The sequence below is a fragment of the Miniopterus natalensis genome, chromosome 14 (assembly GCF_054644295.1).
Source record: "Miniopterus natalensis isolate mMinNat1 chromosome 14, mMinNat1.hap1, whole genome shotgun sequence".
NCBI lineage: Eukaryota > Metazoa > Chordata > Mammalia > Chiroptera > Miniopteridae > Miniopterus > Miniopterus natalensis.
The window spans coordinates 20396019-20419573 of NC_142094.1; the positions used below are offsets into that span (position 1 = coordinate 20396019).

The window sequence follows — 23555 nt, forward strand, 5'->3', positions numbered from 1 at the left end:
CGGTCTCCCGGCCGAGGCACATTTGCCTGGAATTTCAGTTCTTAGCTTAAGACTAAAATAAAGACGAAATACTGGGATTCCTGGACTTGATCATTATATTCATAAGTGAAATTTTGGAGAGGCCAACCATTCGGAAGGCAATGACTTTCCTCGGGTCCGTGTGTCAGTTACCAGTAAGCACCTCACATATAACAAAGTGTACTTTTTAGAAAATGTGAAAAGAGATGAATGAATTCCATTATCACCAACAGGCTTCCGTTTCACTTAGAAGAAAACAGAACCCGACCTGGTAAGTTCCATCAGTGACAACAGTTACGCCCATTGGTGCCCAAGAGGTCAGAGCCGGTGGTCTGAGGCTTACCTGATTGAAGCCAAGGGAGGTGGGGAGCAGAGGGAGCTTGGTCTCCGAGGTTCCATTTCCCCCTTCCGTCAACTATTCCTGTCGATATCCCCAAGTACTAGGTGGTCTTCGTGTCATGTTAAGACGACACTGGGTAAAACTGCCACTGAAGATAACTTAGAAAAGGGTCTAAAACTGAGGGGAGTGGGAGACAAATGGCCGTTCCCCAAATAGTGTTTCTCAGCCCTGATGGCAAAGTAGAACCAGCTGACGCAGCAGAGACCGGCTCTGGGGGCGGCTGGGCCGGGCACGCCTCCTGCTGTGCTTGGCTTCACTGCGCTTCCCAGAGGTTGCATTTTTTACAAATGGAAGGCAAGACCTTCCACCAGAGAAAAGATTATGATTCACTTTATTGCGATACTCAGCTTATGGTTGTAGTCTGGAACCAGATCGGAAATATCTCTGAGGTCTGCCTGTATCGACAATTTACAAAATTGACTCTGAGGCCCCACGAGGAAGGAGGGCCGCGAAGGTCGGGGAGTGGCAAGTGAAGGCCACGTGGACCAAATCAGGCCCCACACCTGCTGCTGCAGAGTTTCACTGGAACAACCAGGCCCACGTGTGTTCGCTGCTGCTCCTGGGCCCCGACAAAGGCTGCACGGCCCAGAAAGCCTAAACTATTTACCATCTGGCCCTTACAGAAAATTCGGCAAACCCCTGATGGCGATCACTCTCTCCTTTCCTTTCCTCTGGTTAATTTCACGGGCTGCAGTAAGAATTGTTGATTGCAGCCATTTCTAAGGAGCAAAAGAAGAAAAACTGTTTGTTGATCTTATGTAAACCCATGAAATTAATTGGCTTATTGAGAAATTGGGTTTAACTGCAGCTAAAATTTATCTCCGTGGTTTTTGCCATTTATTTCAATAAAATTTATTAAGCACCTACAAAATATAGTGTGGTATAACTTCATACCTTTTTCTATTGTGTTACCAGAGGGCACAGAACTCCAAATTACAGGGCATAAGAAACCAAATTTTAATTTTGTCTATAGTTCAGTCATTGAATCACTTAAAGGCATGTTAATAAATTTATTAACATTCATTAATTGAAGACATCTCACTTAAGATGATATAAAAACATCACAAGAAAATATTGTGCAAGAGAAAAGTCAAATAGTATATTTTAGTGCACGCTTACGTTGATAAACTTCCAAGTCTGTAACTATTCTGTATTTGAATCGAAATTTCAGGGTATAATACTATTTACGTATTTGAGGAGTCATTGTGTATTTAAGTCATCGTTTCAAGCAACTATTTAGTAAGTTCTTAATTTGAAATATTATACCCCACTTCTGGATTTGGTGGTCCTACTGCAGCCTGTAGGTGTTTGGTTGTAGAAAAGAAATGGAGGGCGCCCGTGAGCCGCTCTGGGTGGACCGTGTGGTGTCGCTTTAGGCCTCGGGGTGCAGCCCCAGCGGCTCGCTGCTGGCCGCCCTCTCCCCACCCAGGGGTCCAGGGTCTCGGCCAGTGGCCTGGGAGTCTGTCTGCACCCACAGCATAGGTGTAGACGAAGCGCAGTGTTCTGGGTGTAGACTGATGTTCTCAGAGGGACGGGGAGGAGGGCCGCCCGGGCGTCGGGCGCCCTAGCCCGCCCAGTCGATGCTGATGGGGCCGCCCGTGAGCACCCGGCTCCGCAGACCAGCAGCGTCCTCCCCGCGGCCCGCCTCGCGACGCGTTCGCCGGTGGCAGCCCTGGGCGCAGCGGGAGCGCGCCTCCAGCCTTCCGCAGACCAGCACCCGGCAGTGCAGGAACACCTCCTGCAAGACGCCGTTACAGTGAACCAAGCCGAGGGGGCAGCTCGCCCTCGCGGGCACCTTCTAGAAGCCAGACCCTGGACCAGATGTTTCATATGTTCCCTCATTTCATCTAAACAACCACGCTTTCAGGGAGGTGCTATTATCCCCATTTTACAGATGAGAAGGCTGAGTCAGAGCTCAGGAACTTGCCCAGGTTCACGCATTTAATAAGCTCACGCACGCATTCAGTGGTGCGGCAAACACACTGGGCCCGGGGGACACCGCAAGCCCCCATCCGTGCCTTGGGCGCTGGAGCAGGGCCAGGGGAGCGCAGCATCTCATAACGTTAGCACCTTCGCTCCCCTGCACTTTGTGGGAAACCCGTTCTTCCCCCAAGCGCCCCTCTAGAAGCACCTTCCCAAAGACGCTGCCTCGCTGAGGGGGAGCCCAGGGTCAGCCAGCATAGTTGGCACTCATTTCGCAACGGTGATGTAGCTGGAAAGGGCATCAATACACTTAATTGCAGCGTGGAAAAGACTGTTGGCCTGAAACTTCCTTCTGTTGAAATGTTTCAACAACTCTATTGAAACAAAGCTGTCCCCCTTACCCTGCCGTAGATGGCCGCTTACAGCCTCTGTAGCACGATGTACATTTAAACATATGCAGCATGTTCCATATGCACGTGAGCTGCTGCAAGCTTTTTCAGACCTCCCTCTGTCTTCCCAGATTTCTACACCACCTGACTGACTGCTCAGTACTGCGCCAGTCCATACACTGCGGCCCTGTTTCTTTGGAGGCTTTTTTTGCACTCCCCTTATAACGATGCTCTATAAACACATCCAACACAGCGTGTTTTTCTTCTTTGGCTTGCTTTAGAGAAATTGTCAGAATTGGAATTTTTTGAAGAAAGAATATAATGATTTTATGGTTATTATTACACATTTTCAGACATCTTTCCAGAAAGTGTACCAATTTACATGACCACGGGATACTTCTTATAACTTGTTTTAACTGGCATTCTAAGTACTATTTTCATGGAATATGTCACTATTTATCTTTTCTGTGGATTTTCTGTCCGTGTTCTTTGCCATGTGATCACCACACAGGCTTTTTTCAGCCGTACCTGCCCACAAGGGTTTAAAATTGTGGTCATGTAGTATTTTCTTTGAGCAAACACTGTTAGTTTATTGGGAGGGGGCATATAATGACTTTTATGAAGGTGTTAAGCTTCTAGATGGCCAGTTTTATAGAATTTTTCACAGAGGTAATACAGATTGTAACCGTGGGCTCATAGAATGTCACCACGTTGGGACACTAAGAAGGAAGGCTCAGGTGGTTGGGTGGGGAGCGGGCATTCGGCTTACCTTGTGGTCTTTGCCCACAAACTTGAAGACAGGGGCCTGGAAGTGCTTTGCTAGGTGATCCCGAGACGTGTACTGCTTCACAGAGTCATCTGACACGCAGCTGAAAGTAGGGCAGGGTAGCGAGTAAGACTTGATTGTTTAAGCAGAGGTGGAAAAACAGTCCAGCCCTATGTGTTTGGTCCAAGGAGAGGGAAACTGGGTGGAGGAGGCTGGGCTGCACTCAAGCTTTTCGAGAATGAAGGAAAAATGAAATTGCCTTCAGACCCAGCCCTGCTCATTAGCACTGTCTGTCCTGTCTGTCATTCACTGTACCCACAAACTGGGCACAAGGACCTCCTGCCAAGTCAATGTACTGAAGTATTAGCAACAACAGTTATTTCAAAAATACCTTTGTATTTTCATTTGTAGTATATTGCAGGAATCCTGCATTCCTGTGCTTTATTACTGGTTTGAGAAGGCTTTTCTTTAACCAGATTTCATAAATATTTAGGAATTCCTAATGGATTGTCACCCCTGAAGGGATTCAAGGGTGAGCCAACCCCAATTTGTGCATCAAAGAGCTGCATGAAGATCCAAGTTTCTTAGAGAATAAACAACTGGCTCTATTAGGGAAAAGCCATTTGCTTCCAAATTGTTTTTAATTCCTCTTCCCAAATTTAATACTAAGCTGTAGCTTGACAGGACTTCAGGGTTTTCATCTCAGGCCTACTGCTAAAGTGAACTCCTCAGCTCACCTCAGGGTTAGCTGGGGGAAAGAAGTATTATGAATTCTGCAGTTTGAGGCCAAGGTTTAGTATTTATGAAACTTTTCTCCTTAAATGTTAAAGGCCAAGGATCACATTTGTCTTATCTTTTCCATTCTGAATTCTAAATGAACTTTTTCCCCCCTAAGTATATTTTTCTTTTTATGGATCCCTAATAGTTCCTGCCTACCAGGCCAGGGAAAGAGTGGGGATCAGACAGAGAAGCCTGTGAAACTGGATCCTTGCTCCATGTGCTAACAGACCACTTTCTAGCTCGTTGCTAATTGCTCCTCCAGTGCTATTAAAAATTCCAATAAAATTGTTTAAAAATAAGGCATCTTGAAACTTGTATTACTACTACTATCTCATTCCTCTGAACTGAAGAGGATCCTCACGTATAATGTGTTTCTATTACTTCTTGCATTTATGTCATTTTCATTTACCTTAGGTGCAATTAACTTCTACCATCTTCCAATTATGTTTGATGATAAATCCTATGGCACATTTAATCTGTGCAACACACTCTGCTGGTGCTGAAAGGATATTAAGATGAATAATATGCCCTATGAAATCAAGGAGTGTATAGCCCAATATTTATAATAATAGTAACACTATTAAAATGGCACTTCCATCTAAGTGTCTCAGCATTTTCAATTTATCTAAAAATAGTAGGGGGTGGGGAATTGGGGACAAAAAAATAAAGGCCCTGGCCCGGTAGCTCAGTTGGTTAGAGAGTCATCCATACACCAAGGTGCAGGCTCGCTCCCCCATCAGGGCCCATACAAGAATCAGCCAATGAATGCAGAAATAAGTGGCACAGCAAATCAATGTTTCTCTCTCTCTCTTCCTCTCTCTCTCTAAAATCCATTAAAAATAAAATAAAATAAAAAGAATCAAGATGTGCTTACAGTGCACAATACACAATAGATTTCAAAGACTTAGCAGGAAATGTAAAATAATCACTAATAAATTTTTTATTGATTAGATGTTGAAATGATAATATTCTGGAGAAACTTGGTTTAATAAAATGTACTATTAATTTAAAAATAAATAAAAACACTACTATTTTTCTTTAAAAGAAAATGAGGCAGAAAGAGCTGTTCCTAAGTAACATATTACAGATGAAGACCCAGGACAAGTTCAGGCTCTTAACTTGGTGTTTGCTGTTATTAGACAATGCTAGTTCTGTCAGCTTCAAGTCCATGTGCTAAAAGAAAGGACGATGGTATATGACAATCCAAAGAAACCGATTATCCAAAAGTTGTCCAATATTTGATTTTGGAATTCAATATGTGTTTTTTTTCCTGGAGATAACTTTCTAATTCTACTTCGCCTAGGCTGGTATTAAATTATTTTGTATTCTCAGAGCATATGCCAACTAAAACTAGAGGGAGGTGAGTCAGACGTGTTAAATATCAGGGGAAACCACCCTCATTTAAATTTAAGCTGAGGACAGTGGATCATCAAATAATTTATAAATTTAAGTAAACTACATTATGTTTAATTAAGGGCTCTACACTATTACGATAAATACTCAGTAATTCATTAGGCCTCACAGAGAACAGACTGACGACTGTCAGAAGAGAGGGGGGTTGCAAGGCTGGGTGAAAAAGGTGAAAGGATTAAGCAGAAAGAAAGAAAGACTCACGGACACAGACAACACTATGGTAATAAATGGTGATGGAAAATAAAATCTTAAAAAAATAATTCATTAGGCAAATATTCAATGACCCTCACTATAGGCTAGGCATTGAGGAGAAAGGTTTCTAGTTCAAGTTGAAAGGAATCAGGGAAGACTTCGTGGAGGAAATAGCCTTGCTGAATATTGAAGGACTGGTAAAAAATCACACTGGAAGGAAAGGGTAAGATTTCAGGCAGAGGAAACAGCAGATGCAGAGTCAGGGGGTGTAAGGAACAAAAGAGTTTGAGACTTGCCCATAGTTCCCTTTGGCAGGAGCAGAAACTGGGGAAGGTAGGGGTCAGAGGGGGAGGCACAGTGAGCCAAGCGGAGAGCTGGATTTTATCCTGAGGGATTCTCTCCCGTGCCCCATTACTGCAGTACCTATTACCGTACTGGAGGTGGGACTATTTGCCTGTTTACGAAACAGGCCTACACAGCTGTGTTTTTGAGTTCTTGCCTCTACTTATTAAGCATTTTAATTTCTTCCATGGCTTTCTTTTTTTCTGCTTTGTTTGTGCTGAGGGCTGGAAAATTAAATGGCACAGCTTCTTAGAACCGCCTAAAATAAAAGATGCCCTTAACTGAGAGTCTGACTACTGAATACATAAATAAACTTCACAAGCTTTATTGAAATTGCAGGTTACATGTTTTCCCAGTTAGTGAATTATATGCTTATTTTTGCAAAGGTAAATGTGAGGGACAAAAGAGACATCTTGATGCTGGAGAAATGTTCACTATTTTGGTGGTAGGGAAAGCTTTATGAGTGTGTACATCGGAACTTACCAAACTGTACACTTTAAATATGTACGTTTACTGTATGACAGTAGAAGTCCAATAAAGCTGTAAAAAATGTAGAAGGAACCAAAACCCACTCTTCCCCTAAAAGCAAGTCAATTCTCTAATCTACTTAGCATTAAGTATGTGACTATAAATAAACAAATGAATAAAACATGGCGCTTCTACTTTTCCTTTTAAAACTTTCTGGAGATCACTCTAGGATGGCAATAAATCCAGAGGGCTGCGGATCCCTCTGAGACCGGCTACTGGCCATCCAAAGCAGCTCAGAAGGGCACACTGTCCATATTCCAAAAGCACGCCAAGGAGACTCCAGGAATCTGAGGCTAGAAGCATTCCAGCTGGTAAACGGTTACAATTACCAACCAAAGGAAATCAACAGCCATTAAAACGTTTTCAGCGGGGGTGTGACAATATAAATAATTTCCTTTTGACTGGCTACCCAGACCCTGAGGAGGTTGTTAGGAAGCTTTAGCCGTCCAGGTGAAAGATCCTGAGGGCTGGATTTAAGTCAGTAAGAGTGGAACAGAGACAATGAAGTTGGGGTTTTGTGAGTTTTTTAAAAAGCTTCTCAGTTGAGCCTAATGTGCTTCAGGGATTGAAAATCACTGTGCTAGAGATGGTTAGCAGCGGTGGTGAGAGCGGTGGTGGTAACAGCAAAGCAGAAGTCTCTTTGTTTTTTAAATCCTCCAACGGGGATATTTTTTCCATTGCTTTTCAGAGAGAGTAGAGGTTGGGAAGAGAGAAAGATGCTCAGTTAGGTGCCCTTGACCCGAATTGAACCCAGGACCCGTCAGTCTCAGGGCTGATGCTCTAACCACTGAGCAACCCGGCCAGGGTGCAACGTAGGAGTTTCGAAGGGCCTATCGGGTCAGTCAGTAAAGGGCATGGCGGGGGACACACTGGTGGCCATCTTACTAGACCGTTCCCCTTTCTGAAGCTGCAGCTCCTGACCCTGCCAGAGACGCGCCCGCCGGGCGCTGAGGCGAGGGAGAAACTGAGGCTACCCCGCTGTGCGGGTCCTCACTGGGCGCATCCTGGGGCGGGAGCAAAGGCTGACAACCGCTGGGCTTCCAGGGACATCTCAAGACACGCAAGCTTCTTAATCCAAGGAGCCTTAGGAAATGTGGAAATCTCTGTATAAAACACGCTAACAAAACCCAACTTGCCCGATCTTTCTTTTCCTAAAACCTGCCAGGTGCGCCTCTTCGCTCCCAAGCGCCCTAAGCGGGGAGCCTGCCCTCGCTGCCCCCACCTCCAGGCCCGCACCCGGCACGCATGCTGCACCCTCTGTGCGGGTCACTCAGTCCCAGGTCCCACCACAAACGGGGGGGGGTCTCTCTTTTCCCTCTGGCCCTGGCCTTGTTCCTGGGTCTGACTGACAGGCCTTTCCATCTGCCCGCGGAGCTTCCCTCCCCATGCATCCTGCCGACGCGGACAGCTCAGTATTGCTACTTGGGATTATATTCGCTATTTTAACCTCAGATCTGCTCTTCTACTCGTCTCATCCTGTCCTGATTGGCGGCACCCAGGCGGCCACCCGGGCCAGAGCCCTTGCAGTCATTTTTGACTCCCCTCTCCCTCAGCAGTTTTCACCTCCAAAATGTCAATGGACGGTTTCTGAACTGATTAAGAGCTCAGAAGAGCGCGGGAAGTGCCTCAGTTTCCCCGTGCCCCGGGAACTGGGGATGGGCCAGGTCCGGGCAGCGCTTACCCGTCCCGGATGAGGTAGTACTTCAGGATCTCGTCCACCTTGGAGGTGGGGGTGGCGAAGCAGCTCTCCACCAGGCTCTCCAGGCCGCTCACGCGCACCAGGGGCTCGATGCCGAAGTAGAGGGAGTCCCGGAGCTTGAGGGTGGGCAGCGCCTCCCGGTAGGGCTCCTCGAACTCGTGGTCCTTGAAGATCTCCAGGGTGAAGGGGAAGACCCCGTGGCTGCGGCCCACGATCTCCAGCGGCGCGTTTCGGAGGTTGGGCACGTACCCTTCCGAAATGGTGTACAGGCGGGGGAACTCGCAGGTCACGGGGATCAGCAGCTTGCTGGTCCGGATGATGATGTCCCCGCTGCTCCCTGGGGTCTGCTTGGGCAGGCCTGTCACAAGGTTGCTGGCCACGATCTTGTCATTCACCACCTGAGCCAGGCCAGGGCGAAGGGAGGAGAGAGATTTTACATTCGTTTCTGCAGAGTTCTTTCCCCTCCTCTTGATCATAACAATCTCCAAACCTCAAAACGCATTAGAGATTTGGTTGCTGAAGCCTGAAGCTTTTCAAATAATTTTTTGCATATTACTTCGTGGTCAACCCACACATTCCTTTGGAATATTACTCCTAAAACCTGGGCTCTGTGGAATCAGCACATTCAAAGCTCTTATGTTTCAGGAAAGAACAGCTTCTGTATGTCGTTTCCCCTGTACCCCTGGGCCGGGAGGGCCTCCTGCGCATGAGCCTGTGCTGAACTGCCCCGCGCGGGGCTTCCGCTCTCGCACCTGCGCGAGCTTCGGGTCTTTATGTCCCCTCCGCTCCCGTGTACCGGGGGGGCTGACTCACCAGGGGGCATTTCCACGTTATTACCCACAGACGTAATAAACACAACCTGCCTAACATGGGGCCGCCTTCTCTTTGAGCATCCCCTCCACATCTCACCCCATCTTATTAACTAGCTCTCTGATTTTTTCTTAGTCAAATTCAATAAACACAGTAACTATTTGTTATCCAAATGATCACAAGGGCCTCTGCACTGATCCCCAGGATCCAGGTCCTCCTTTTTCTGTCCATCGTGTGCACTTCTGATTTCCTCTCGACAGTGCCTGCTTAGCCCCAAATGCCTCCTCCGAGCATTCGAGGCAAATCTCGGGAAGCACCGGCCCTTCCAGCGCGAGTCCCTGGCCGGTCAGGCTGCAGCGCCCGTTCGCAGCATAAGCTTACGCATTCCCGCCTCTGGGGCTTGCTCATTTGTTTCCCATCTGAAGTGCCCTTTCTTTCCCTCTCTTCCTGTATAAACCACAGACATGCTTCCACCCACCTCAAGTCCTACTTGTCGTGGCTGCTCCAGTGTTTGTCCCTTTCTGGCTTCCTACAGCACCTGTCACCTGGATCACTCTCTTTTTAATATTTTGTGTGTCATCTGAATACCACTGTGTATGTTCCTAACAATCAGGAATCTTATTTCATATATCCCTTAGACTCCCCAGCGCAGGGATGTGCACAGGTTTTCAGATGACTTTTGCCTCCATCTGGTTCAACACTTGAACTCATTTGCTGCCTCATAAATGGACCACCGTCTGTATCAGTCGCTTTCTTCAAGTAAAATAACTGTGCTATGCACTCAAGAAAATGTCCACACATGTTGGAGAGTTCAGGCTATTTGAGAACAGAAATAGTAGAATTTGTCTTAATTTTCTATCCTCAGGGTGCCAGGACCACAGCACATGCTCAATAATACATTTGTTGAAGGAATGGCATTTGATTTTTTGAAATCCATTCTTTCATACGGAAACATTTCCTCTAGGACAGGCCATACCGTATACCTCTGCCAACCACCCCCCAAATAACCGGCTTTTGGTCATCCCCCAGTGTGCTCCAGGAGGAACCTACGTTGACCACTGTGCCGCAGGTCTTGAGGGAGAAGAGAATGTTGACGTGGGTGCCGTTGGACACGCCTCGGCAGGAGGTGTTGGTCAGGAAGAGCTCCAGGCCGCCGACCAGGTCCCTGGGGACGCTCACCTCGATGGCGTTGGACCTGCACAGCACGGGGACTGCGGCAGAGAGCGCTGCTGTTAGAACCGAGACCCGAGTGCGGGGAAGGGTGAGGAAGGCTTCTAGAAGAATTAGTTTCACAGTCATGCAACTTCGGCTTTTTGTTCTACCCTCAAGGGAATCTATGAGGCTCGAAACAAGTTGGTGAACAAAACCAGGACTCCCAGCTCCCAAGGCTGTGGTCGAGTCATGCCCCTGAGCATGGTATTGACCAAACGAGGAAATACTGTGTTCCAGTTCCAGGCCGACAGACAGTTATGTCAAAGTGTGGCTAGCATACCTCCATGAACTGAAACACCCAAAGGATTAACTTTTAGCACAAACACAACTTACCGACAACACAGAGAAATGACTGCTTTGATACAGGCTTAAATTATGTAATGGTACTGCTTGGACTTGACTGTTAATTACTGCTCCATAAAACAGGTAATAAAAGCAGTGTTAGTGCACTTGGGGAAGCGTTCTAAATTGTCTTTGCATTGTTCAGTAACCATAAGCCCTGACTATAAATTCCGCTTTGACCTAATATAGAAAGATTGCTTTTCCTCAGGGTTCCCATGTTCACCTACAAATACCCTAAAGGAATACCTAGGGGTACTGTCAGAAAATGTGTGAAGAGACTGTGTTTGAGGATATATCATAATAAATGGTGCAGTAAGAAATCAGGGATAGTTGCTCGTTAAATGTTTTCTGGATGAGTGAATTCATGGTCTGGACAGAGATAACTAGATTTGCAGAAAACAGTGCTCAGAGGATGCTTATTGCTCGTCTTGTAAGTGCAGGGAGAAGAATCAGTTCTCTGGGGCTTTCAACTTAGTTTCACAGCCCAATAATCTGTTAGAAAACAGAACTGCAGCAACGTCTTACAATTCTAAGCTGAGTATTAGTTATACAATTAGCGGCAGAAATTAGAGGGGGGAAAAATCAAAGGTAAAAACACAAAGGAATCCCAATGATCCAGAAATCCCATTTCTGGGTGTTCAACCAAAAGAGCTCAAAACAGGATCCCAAAAAGATATGTGCCCGCCCATGCGCAGAGCAGCACTAGTCATAATAGTCAAGAGGTAGAAGCCACCAAATGTCCATCAACGGGTGACGGGATAAACAAAATGTGGTACGTCCATACCATGGAGCATTATTCAGCCTTAGAAAGGAAGGAAATCCCGTCACACGCTGCAACATGGACGGACCCCGTGGCCGTTATGGTAAGTGAAATAAGCCAGACACAAAAGACAAACCCTGTACGGCTGGGGACAGGGAGGTGGGAAGTTGTCTGATGGGTCTAGAGCTTCCGACGCGCAAGGTGAAGTTCTGGAGATGTGTTAGAACAATGTGAGTATCCTTCACACTGCTCGCTATACGCTTAAAACTGATTCAGGTGGTACATTTTATGTTATATATTTTTTATCACAATTTTTTTTAGAAGCAAAGTAAAATGGTGGGGTTTTTTTGTAATATTTTCTTAGGTTACTCTTTTCTAAGGGATTCCGAATGAAGGCGCAGGGGCGCACACCGCCGAAAGAACTGCGCCCTAAAGCTGAGGCTCTTCACACAGCCGGGAGGGAGGCGGGAGAGGGCCGGGGAGGGAGGCGGGGTGAACCGGGGCGGATGGCACGCACGCGTGGGCTGACCTACCTTGGCAAGTGTGGTTGTCCTCAGACAGCTCCAAGCCCCGGGGGCACTCACACTGATAGCCCCTCTCAGAGGCCAGGCAAGAATGGCTGCAGCCGCCATTGTTGTTGTGGCACCCTTCAATGTCTGCAATGAAAATCAAACAATAATCCTGAAACCCTCTTCCCCCGAAATTCTGGTTCTTGGGACGGCACTTTGCGTCAGGGCTTGTATTTCAGTCATCACAGTGTCACTGGGGCCTAACAGTCACTAAGACATGTAGGAAAGCCCACAAAAGATGTGCATTAAATGTTATAGCTACAAAGTGCAATCTTACAACATCCACAGCTCTAGCCACAAGCTGGTCATTTTGTAGAATGCCCTTCAATCTGGATTTGTCTGTTTTTTCTCATGGTTAGATTATGTTTTGGAAGAAGATCCAAAAGTCAGTTCTTAATTGCTGTAATATTTAGTTCACCCAATTCAAAATTTTATAGAGTATTATTGATGTAAAAGGGACAGACTATACATTCACCTGGACCAGCTGGATGGATCAGAGTTCTTGCCAGTTGGTTGGATCACCAGCCCTTCTGTGTCCCCGCTGCTGTAAACCATTTGTTACGTCACCTGCCTCTATTACCTTGCTACTCCGGGTGTGCTCCTTGGAGCCAAGTTAGAAATGCAATATCTTGGCCTGATCCCAGACCTAAATCAGAATCTGCATTCTAACAAGATCCCAGGTGATTCGTGGGCACATTAAAGTTTGAGAAACACAGGACACCTATTTTTATTTTCCAAATTAATATGTGGTTCTTTACCTCTTACAAAATGCAACTCCCTCCTGTGAAACCTCGGAGACAGAATTAACAGTGAGTTCCGTCTGCAGGCATCCTCAATGCTGACGGGCGCTTTCTGCCATCCCTCCCACAGTCAGGCTGCCACTCTCCTCTAACACAGGGCAGTCTCGCGAACAGCAAAGGAGGCGCCAGTGGCCTGGGCTCTGGCTGGCATCCCCGACTCCCATTCTCACCTTCGCACGTCTTGCCATCACTTCTTAGCACGCGGCCAACCCCACACTCACAGCGATAGGAGTTTTTGAGGTTTACACAGATCTCACTACAGCCACCATTGTTTTGTTCACATTCATTTTCATCTGTAGAAAAGGAAGCACAGCGTTGACATTCTGCTGAGCAACTCAGTCTTCTCAGCCCCCTTAGCAGAACCTCCACGTCTTTGCAGATCCTGCTGACACACTTCGCACAGCCCGACTCCCTCGCTGAGACGCAGGGCCGCCACTTGCGCCGCCTGAGCTCCTCAGCCAAGTTATTTGCCATCGGCCCTCTGCTGGATCGCAGGGCACCCGCTCCCCTGCCAGTTCCCTCCTAAGGGCAAAGCTGTGGGGGAATAAAGTTCCTTTTGTGACCTGGGTTCACCTTTTTATTTGCATTGGTGAATCTCACTTCCTCCAATGAGTTCCTGAAGATTTGCTAAATAAACACAGACTTATAAATCAAACTGTGTTTTAAATGCATTAAAGGAACTTACAATAACAGAAGAAAATATCTGACCAAATTTTTGAGGCAGTCTTCTGGCATACATCAACCACCACCCTCAAAATCTCTGAAATGCTGGAATATTCCCACATCGTACTTAACGATGGTGAAGTCATTTTACGAATCTGATGAAAGAAGGAACTCTTGCCGTTTAAAAAAATGCACAACTAGCAACAAATGTCGACCCCCTTCCTTCCACAAACAACAGAAAAGGAAGCTTGGGGGCTAAATTTGTCATGGCTTCACATAGGACCTAAGCCAGGGACTGGGTTTAAACACCCACGAGGCGACAGGAGAGGAGAGGAGCTGGAACTGAGACCCCGTCCAGGACCCTGGCGAAGGCGTCCCCACAATGAAATGGGGAGCAGAAGGACTCGGCTCCGAGGCCAGGGAAGCAGTGGGAAGCTCTCTGCCGGAGGCTCTGGAGAGAAAGGCCCCCGAAACGCGGGAAGCCCCCAGGCCTGCCCTGCCTGGCTGCCGTGTGAGCGTGCGCTCCCCACGCGCGGGGGATCGGCGCTGAGAAACGGAGGCAAAACTGGGCCTGGGCTGGGAAGCCTCTGCGCCGCCTGACAGCGCTTTTGGAAAACTGTTCTGTCGTAAAACTTCCATGAACCAGGTGATAAGAATAGAGTCCCCCTGCCCCCGCCAAAAAAAACCACCCCACAATTACATAAGAAGGTGATTTGCCATAAAACACTAAACACGAGGAAACGATCCACAATAAAAGAGCTGGCAAGATAACAAACAGGGGCTCTGGGCTGGAGATAAACAGAATAACCCAGAAAAATCCATAATACAAGGATTTTTTAAAAATCACCAGATTAAAGGAAGGATAGTAACCAAAATAAGTGTGTAAAAGGGCAAGGCAGAATTGAAAACAAACACGGAGAACTTTAAAATACAGTCAATGAGATTAGAACTTTCAGTGGATGGCAAGAGGCGCTCGGGGCCGGGCCTCGGGGACAAGCCTGGGCTGCTCACCTTGAGGCTGATTTTTTATGTGAAAGAGAAATAAGCTTCTACTTATTAAGCCACTGTTATTTGGGGGTCTGTTGTTATTTACAGCCTGACTTAGCCATTTTTATGGGTATGCGCTATAGAAAATTTCACACCTGGGTAAGGTATGTTATGTTAATTTTAAGAACACACAAAGCACTGCTATATATTGTTATGGGTACATACATAAATAATAAAAGCATAAAAACAGGAGCTAGAAGAACACACACCAACTTCAAAAGAGTGATTCCCCCTGGAGGGTGAGAGAGAAAAATGCGACCAAGTGAGATGACTTCAAAAAAACTAGGGGAAAACTGACACATGCACATAAACATAACACTTTGCCTCTAATTTCAGGGAATTCATGATATACCTGAAACCAACAGACAGTCCCTAGCGAGGAACTTGGGACTGTGTACTGATAGGCAAAGTCGTCCAAGATAAATTGTTAAGCAAGAGACATGTATGATGTGTATGACATTTGACCTTTGGTGAAAAAAAATGGGGGCAAAAAATTAACATATATATTTGCATTTTTATATCTGCCTAAAGAACCCCTGGAAGCATACATAAGAAAATAATACAAGAGTTTACTTGGGCCCAGCTGGGTCAACCTAGGATCCAGGAGATCGAGGTTCGATTCCCAGTCAGGGCACAGGCCCGGGTTGCCGGCTTGATCCCCAGTGGGGGGCGTGCGGGAGGCAGCCGATCAATGACTCTCTCATCATTGACGTTTCTATCTCTTCCTCTCCCTTCCTCTCTCTGAAATCAATAAAGACATATTTTTAAAAAATTTACTTAAAAAAAAAGTTTACTTGGAATGGGGTGGGGAGGAGACGGAACAAACGGGGAGAGCTAGGCATTTCACTGTATACCTTTCATGCTGTTTAATTTAGGAAGTGTTTAAACATATTATCTATTCAAAAGTTATTAAAATAAAGGCAAATAAATGAATGAATTAGACTTACTGTGGTGATCACATTGTAAGGTATATAAATGTCGAATCACTATTTTGTACATGTGAAACTAATATAATATTGTATGTCAATTATACTTAAAAATATAAATAAGAGAAATGAATGAACAAGTCCTGTCTTAAAATAAAGCCAAATATTTTCCAACAGATGTGTGTCTATGTGTGTGTTGTGTGAGGGGTGAGGGGAGACTACAGGAAGCACTGTCTCCTGTACCCCGAACTTTTTACTATTAAATCATATAGTCAAAATGGACCGTGTAAGAGCCCTAACAACTGTTGTGGCAGGGCCTAAACGTGCTCCACAGGATGGCCAATGGGGTTCATTCAGGAGGCTGAAGAACAAAAGCTTTTCTAAAATAAGAAGCCGTTTATATCCCTTTCACTCTAATCCCCTATCCCATTCTAACCTGTTGCTGTTCTCCGTGAGAAGTGTGGGGCAGGCCCCCCCTTTCTCACTAGATTCCTTTCAAACCCATTTGAGTCTGAATACAAAAAGATTCATAACATTAAAGGGAAAAGAGAGGTCTTCGATCTTGGATTTTTCAACTCTGTTTTCTTCCAGTTATAGACAACAAAACATGTATACAATTAAGTAACTCTGGATTTCCCACAAGTAATCTGACTCCCCTTTCTTGCTACTCAGAGAAGCCAAAAGTATATTAATGAAGTTGTACGAGTATGTCCTTAGGGAACTCTAGACCAACGCTATCCAATAGAAATTCAAAGCAAGACACATAAGGAATTAAAATTTTTCTAGTAGTTATATTAAAAAATGTCTTCAAAGAAATTGGTAAAATTAATTTTAATAATATATTTCATTTAATCCAATATGTCCATAATATTTCACTTCAATATATAATTAACATTAAAATTATTAAGATGTTTTACATTTTTTAAAACTAGTCTTTAAAATCCAGTTGTATTTTATACTTATAGCCTGTCTCAATTTGGATGCTGAATTTTCATGAGAAAGACTTGATCCATAGAGAGTCATAAAATTTACAGTTGGCTACTCAAGTTATCTCAAATATTTTTAGTTGTCCAATGACTGAATCAAGTATCAGTTTTTAATTAATTAAAATCAAGTAAAATTAAAATTCATTTTTTTCAGTCACACTTAGTCACATTTCAAGAGCTCCGTAACCACGTGTGGCTCTGACTCCTGAATCACCCAGCACAGCTCTGGACTAGACCTAAACGTGACATAAATTTGGCCTGAAGCTTTGGCTATGAACTAGAAGGGGAAACCCCGTTCCAGGTGTTCAGAAACAGCCTGGAACCCGGTGGGGCTCTGAGTCAGGAAGGGTTTCTGATGTGTCCCTTTGATCTTAACAGCCTGTTTCTACTCGAAGCTCAGTTTCTTTTTTTTTTTCCTTAAAGATTTTTTTTTTTAATATATCTTTATTGATTTCAGAGGGGGAAAAGGAGAGGGAGAGAGAGAGAGAAACATCAATGATGAGAGAGTCACACTGATCGAGCCCGCAACCCGGGCATGTGCCCTGACCGGGAATCGAACCCCCATCGCCTGGACCCCAGGTCGACGCTCAACCACTGAGCCCCGCCGGCCGGGCTGCGAAGCTCAGTCTCTTACCGAAGCAGGTCTGCCGGTCGGGGCCCAGCGCGGTTCCTGGGGCGCAGGTGCACTCGCCGGCGCGCAGGCAGCTGCCCCGGCAGTCCTCATCGCAGATGTCATAAAAGTCTAGGGAAGGGAAAGACGGCCTTTCCTGAGACGCTAGGACCGGAGGACATTCTCATTCCTGAGTTCAGCCCCGGGGTACTAGCTTCTAGCCAACATGCAGAGAAATCTCATTGTTCAGGGATTACAGAAACCCAGTGGCAGGCATGCTACACAGGGGCATCTTTTGTCATTTAGATCAAACTTCAACTTCGATTCCCAACTTCAGGTCCACAGGCCCCGGGTTGGCCATAGACTCTATTTTTTTAAATGTACATAGTTTTGATGGGATTGATAAAACAAAACTTTAAAGTATTACTGACCTAAAGTAGCTTCTTCCCATATCATTTAAAAAAATCGATGGGTACTGAGCACAATGCCATCACACGGCTGTCTAACATACATCCTAAAAGGGGTCCTCCATGCTCAGGCAGGCTGGAAATCCACTACTTGGATATTTGCTAATGTTCTGTTCAATTGGAATGAGATGCCATAAAGCAGAAATGATCAAAGTCATAGCTCCTTTCCCTTTCTATGCTCCAGGAATTTTTCAGAAATTTAAGAAGAGATCTCAGAAATCACAGTCTGGAGGTACATGTGGCCCCACATCTGCGTTATACAGACTGAGATACCCCCGCAACTGACTTTCATATGGCGCTTTTCCCTTTGGTGCCTCGTGGGGCAGGATAAAGGGCCCGGGGAAGATACTCACGGCCACAGTACACATGAAAGCAGACACTGGGCTTGGTCAGACGATACACATAGTAGCCTCCAGGGCAGGCCTTGACCTCCACCGTGGTGTTCCAGAGGCAGCAGTTACCCCTGAAGCTGGCACAGGCCTGGCGTTCCACGACGCCATCGTCTTCCAGAGGGTGGCTGCCATTGAGCCAGACAGGGGCGTGGGTTCCACAGTGGTTTTCTGGTATGCAAAAGGTGGGCATGGCATCCCCCGCCATGCCTGTGAAGCGGTACCACTCCCCATCCACGTGGTTGTCACACAGAGGTAGACCTTGAGACTCATCCAGCTGGTGGTCAGTGTTCCTCCAGGGCTCATTCAGACTGATGTAAGTGGAACAAGGATCTAGGGCTGGGAATGAAAAGGACACCGCAGAGGCACCCTGTGATATTTCAGATCGTGGAGACAACGGCCTGAGTCCACCTTCTTGGTCTTGCATTTTAGCTTTCGGGGGTTCAGAAAGAAATAACTTAAAGCCCCCGAGAGTAGCTGTTTAAGATTCCTCAAGTTGACTTAAACATATTTCATAAATGCCTTTTACAAAAATATTTCAAATCCATCCCAGGTTTAGCGTTAGCATTGGGCTAAACTTTTTACCCTTGGTAATCAATGAATGGATAGGAGTCGTTCACAGCAGGGAGGTTAGGTTACAGGCTCACTGAACTCTGCTCTGGTCAGACACTATTTCGAGCATTGTGTTCACACCTGGAGGCTATACTTTACGTAAGCAATGGACAAATTTGGTATCCAGAGGAAGGTGACCAGACTTAGAAGGAAGCCTAAAATTATTTACTGGGGAAGAAGCTGAGAACTGTGGTTTAGAGAAAAGGAGATGGAAGAAGATGCATATCACTTTTCAGACATCTGGACGGGGCTGGTGGCAGAGGAATTAGGTATTCTGTTACAAAAACAAGAACAAATCATTATGGGGAAGCACATTTCATTCAGCTACCCAGAAATGGAGAGGAGTCAGTGTGGTAAGCTCTCACCCTTGGAAATTTTCAAAAAGTATTTGGATGGTCAATTGTAAGCAGGATTATAGATGAAATTTTGCTCTAGTGGGAAGTTTGACTTGGTAATGGAAGTCCAAAACTCATTCCACTGAAAAGGAAAAGGCCTCTTGCACATGCCAGCTGCTCTGAACTATACAAAATACTGGCAAGTAGTTACCAAAGATAGTCTCAAAGCGAATATATTCCATCAGCTTATTGAAAATATCATGAACTTTGTACATTCACAATTAGCTGTGGCATCACTCTGTATAATAGAGTAGAATTTTCAAGCATGCATTTTTAGTGCATGAACATATATCTCATGAAAAACATTTTAATGACCAAAGACATCAATATCCCCAGTATTCTCACCACTTCCCTCAATTTCAGGGAAACATTGAATTAATGTGGGCAAATTGTCTGTATGAAGAATCTAAAACCAAGAAATTCTGGAAAGGAGCACTAGCTGGAGAGGACTGTCCTTAAAGCATGCCAGGCTGACTTAACTGATATTGTTGGCAGGGAATTCACATGAAGGTGGATATGTTTTGGGGGAGAAATTTCTGTTTTAGCAAATAATGCACAATAATTAAATGTAAATGATTTTGGATTTTCCTGGTCTACATTTCAAACTCAAGTTTACCCTCTAAACTTGACCTGCACGTAGAGGGGTGTGTGGCCTAGCGCTAGTGGCCCCAGTGAGCATGACAGCTGGGATAGGAAATAAGCAGGATATTCCACTTTTTGAAAACAACACACTTGCTGAGTAACACGTGGCAGGAGCAACCCTCTCCTTTAAAATATCCCAGTTGTGCCGCAGATCATAGTTTGATGTGCCTTGAGGGGAAAGTGTCCTCATACAGACTCTCTCCCTCCTCAAAAGGGAAAAATTCCCTCATCTGCTCTCCTAGCTGCGGCTTTTCAGGGAAATTTCACAGGTGATCATAAATTCATAAAAATATTTGGTTCATTTCCTTGGCTCTACTTTTATAAGAAATGGTTAGATACTCAACTTTTAATGGCTTTTACAGAAATTCCTAAACTTCCCTCAATAACTATTTCATGAATTATAAAGTTTTTCCTTAAATTTAACTGTCATTTCTTGTGCTGTTTGTAAAAAGTTCACTTCCTCTCCTGTTGTGGGGGAGATATGGCACAAATAGGAAACTTTTTCCCACTATCTCCTGTAAAATAAAGTTTTTTTTAAAAAGTTACCCACTATTTCTAACATTAAATATACCCATTCATCTCCACTCCCCTTTAAGGCAATAATTCAATCCTTTAATTCAGTAATCTGTTCATCCCTGTTTTCAGTCTCTCAGCAAGGAGCCGGAATTTGGTATTATGCATATGGCACCCCAAATTGCTGACACACATACTCTTCAAATGGGAGGGCTTCCAAAAGAACAGCCCTGTGGTTTCCTTTCGAAGGTCCAGTCAGGAGGGCCCCAGCCTGCCAGCCGCCCTGCAGGTCACCTCTCTGGGGTCCCCACACTGGGGACACAGGGACGTCTGTGCACCCCCAGGGCGGGCACCTCGAGGTGGCTGAGCCCGCCCTTTTGTTCCAGGGTTTGCAGAACCAGCGTCTCCAACCCCCAACATCCTGCTCACCCGGAGGCTGCCCCTTCAGCAGGCCCATCCTGGAGCCGCCTCCCCCTCCCGGCTCTCCCCTCGCCTTCCCTCCTGCCTCCTCTCCTCCTCCCCCACTTCTTTTGTCTCCCCTCCCCTCTCGTCCCAGGGCAAGCACCCTCCAGTACTCCTTTAATCTGTCTTCTGGTTTGAGGGGAGCTCCTAGAAGGGCTGGGGATCTGGGAGGGAGGCCTGGGTACGTGGGAAGGTTCAGGCGCACGCACTGTGGGAGGGGAAGGAAGGAAAGACGATGGGAAGGGGGGGGTAACTTTTCCTTAAGAGGCTCCTGGTTAGTTATTGGCAGTAGGTACCTGGCGATTAAACTTAGCTCAAGCCTGTCTTTTTAAAATAGGCCATTAAAGCCGTTTTAGACTCAGAGAGCAACGAATCCTATAGTACACAGAGTTGCCACGCACCCCACGCCTGATTCCGGTTATGACCTCATACATGGTGCCCCTGCCACTCTTAATGAACCAGTGTTGACACATGATTATTAACTCGAGTACACAGTCTACTTAGATTTTCTTCATTTTCGCCTTTGTCGTTCTCTGTTCCAGGACTTCATCCAGGATACCGCATTACACTTGGTTTTCATGTCCTCGGGGTCTCAAGCCTGTTTTCAATGTGTATCCTTAAAGGTGCTCAGAGCATGGCCCGAGTTACTCTGAGGGTACAGATCAGGGTCAATGAAATACTGAGCTACTCAAAAGTGCCAAGAAGGAACGTTCTCCCCATCTCAGCCTCCTCTCAGCCTCTCTTCCAGTTAGAACTTAAATTCCGTTGGAAGACGGAGAGAGACGTGCTAGTAAGTGGCACCGAAACTGCCTTGTGGCCAGGTTTGAGCCGAGCCTGAGGAGGGAGGCAGTTTAAGATTCGCTGGGTCTGTGCACCAAGTCCTGTTTTCCGACGCCAAGACTGAGAAGTTTCATTTACCAGACCTCTGCCTTTCATGGGGCTAGAGCTTTCCGTCAGTCCCTTGAAATCATTAAAGACAAAACTCTGTCCCCAACCCTAAAAATCACTGTTTTGCCCTGAAAGTTGTAACTATAGAAGTGGCCCGAACATAAAGAGGTTGGAGTTCCTCTGGCACCCCCAGGCCCTGCTTAGCTGGCCCAGGGCTGGGAAACTGGCTGCCCAGGCAGGAGGCTAAGCGGAGCACGGAACAGAAAGTCTCTGAAAAGGAATCTCCATAGGTTATCAGTGACTAGACCCAGTATTGAGGATACTGGAATCTGGCTCTTAATAATCTGACGGAACAGCAGTCCCCGAGGACAGAGCGCAGGATGCCAAGCACTGGAAGACTCACCGGCCGGCGCCGCAGGGGCGGCTGCGAGGAAGAGGCAGGTGAGGAGCGGGAACCGAGGCATCCTCCCGGCCCGGCCCGGCCCGGCCGCCGCAGACCCGCTGCAAAGGCCTCTGAGTTGCAGTTTTCCTTTGTCCCTTCTTCCTCAGCGCGCCCGGAGGCTCTAGGCAGACTCTTCAGCATTGGTTGGGGCTTTATCGGAGGAAAAGGGCGAGTGGATAAGGTGTCCACTGCTCTGGCCTTGACCCCAGATAGAAACTGCTTTTCACTGTCAACAGGGTTGTTTTATTGATATTTTTCTTTAGGGAAAAAATACAACCCCTCATCCTCCCATTGTTTTCACTCAAGAATTCCCTGCAATGAGGCTGCAGGATCTTACCCAGAAGGGAACTCCAAATGAGGGCCAGCCCCTCACGTCCCAATCTTATTTCACGGCGCTGCAGACTGAAACGTTCCAAGACTAAAGGAGACGGGATGAAGCCAAATGGTTGGAATCGGTCGCTAGGAAGCGTCTCGTTCAGATGTCAAGGAGTTTACAAGAGCACACAGAAAAGTAGTAAGGACAGGCGTGGAATGGGGATGCTATTCTCTAGAAGCAAGCTCTAAGTCTTTAATTATGGCCTTTGGTCTCAAAACTTCCTACAGAGCCCTGGCTGGTGTGGCTCAGTTGGTTGGGTGTTGTCCCATGCACCGAAAGGCTGCCGGTTCAACCCCCAGGCAGGGCACATGCCCGGGTTGCAGGCCGGATCCCCAGCAGGGGGCGTGCAGGGGGCAGCTGATCAATGTTTCTCTCTCACTTTGATGTTTCTCTCTCTTCTCCTCTAAATATCAATAAAAATATATTTTAAAACTTAAAAAAACAACAAATGGCTTAATTAGTGTTTTTATCAATTCAAGCAACAATAAATACCTTATGTTTTCAAAGTACCTTTCTTCCCCCAATTTAAAATAGTTTAGTATTGCCCGGCGAGGCTTGGCTCAGTGGTTGAGCACTGACCTAGGATCCAGGCGATCAGGGTTCGATTCCCGGTCAGGGCACATGCCCAGGTTGGAGGCTAGCCGATCAGTGACTCTCATCATTGATGTCTCTATCTCTGTCTCTGCCTCTCCTCTCAAATCAATAAAGATATGTTTAAATAAATAAAATAAAATAGTTTAGTATTATTTACTTTAGTAATTTCATGCTAAGATAGGGGTAGCAGCTGCAAATTAGGAATTACTCATTATTAACAACACTGGAAAGAAAGTGTTTACTAGAGTTTCATTTTTAGACAAAAGAGGGAAAACATAGAGACCTGTATATTAACGTGCCCCGAACACGACCTTGGTAATTATCGATTTGAAGCTCACCAGTTCCCTGACATTCTACAGGGTGGATACCTGAGAATCGGCACACACTATTGCTGAAGGTAATTTTAAGGGGAATGATACAAAGAAGGGTAGGGGAAAGGTTTTTGTTTGGTTTTAAATACTGTATTTAAACAAGGATCTGAGTGAAGCCAGAATTTTTCTCTCTTTTACCTTGACCAGATGCTTTGGGCTTCTATTATTTGTATACTCTCTCTCATCTATGTTTCTTTTCCTAATAACCAAGTTTCTAGTGACTGGGAAA

At 45.9% G+C, this 23555-nt stretch overlaps 1 protein-coding gene across 1 annotated transcript; it reads right to left on the reverse strand.

The window, feature by feature from the left end:
- Nucleotides 1–1815: 1815 nt before the first annotated feature.
- Nucleotides 1816–22007, reverse strand: OIT3 (oncoprotein induced transcript 3). The gene is made up of 9 exons (XM_087824137.1): nt 21947–22007; nt 17996–18370; nt 17200–17307; nt 13114–13236; nt 12108–12230; nt 10311–10471; nt 8433–8848; nt 3500–3599; nt 1816–2156 (listed from the first exon to the last, which is right to left on the reverse strand). Exons 1-9 carry the CDS (start codon nt 22005–22007, stop codon nt 1983–1985), a joined length of 1641 nt encoding a protein of 546 aa, XP_087680263.1. The 3' UTR covers nt 1816–1982.
- Between the last annotated feature and the right edge of the window lie 1548 nt (nt 22008–23555).

Bases quoted from the DNA above. Each gene is read 5' to 3' on its own strand.
- OIT3 (XM_087824137.1), bottom strand. From the start codon at position 22,007: ATGCCTCGGTTCCCGCTCCTCACCTGCCTCTTCCTCGCAGCCGCCCCT. The intron at 8,849-10,310 runs GTAGGTTCCTCC...GGCCTGGCTCAG, and splicing joins CCTGCGGCACAGTGGTCAAC to GTGGTGAATGACAAGATCGT. The intron at 2,157-3,499 runs GTAAGCCGAATG...GGCGTCTTGCAG, and splicing joins TTGTGGGCAAAGACCACAAG to GAGGTGTTCCTGCACTGCCG.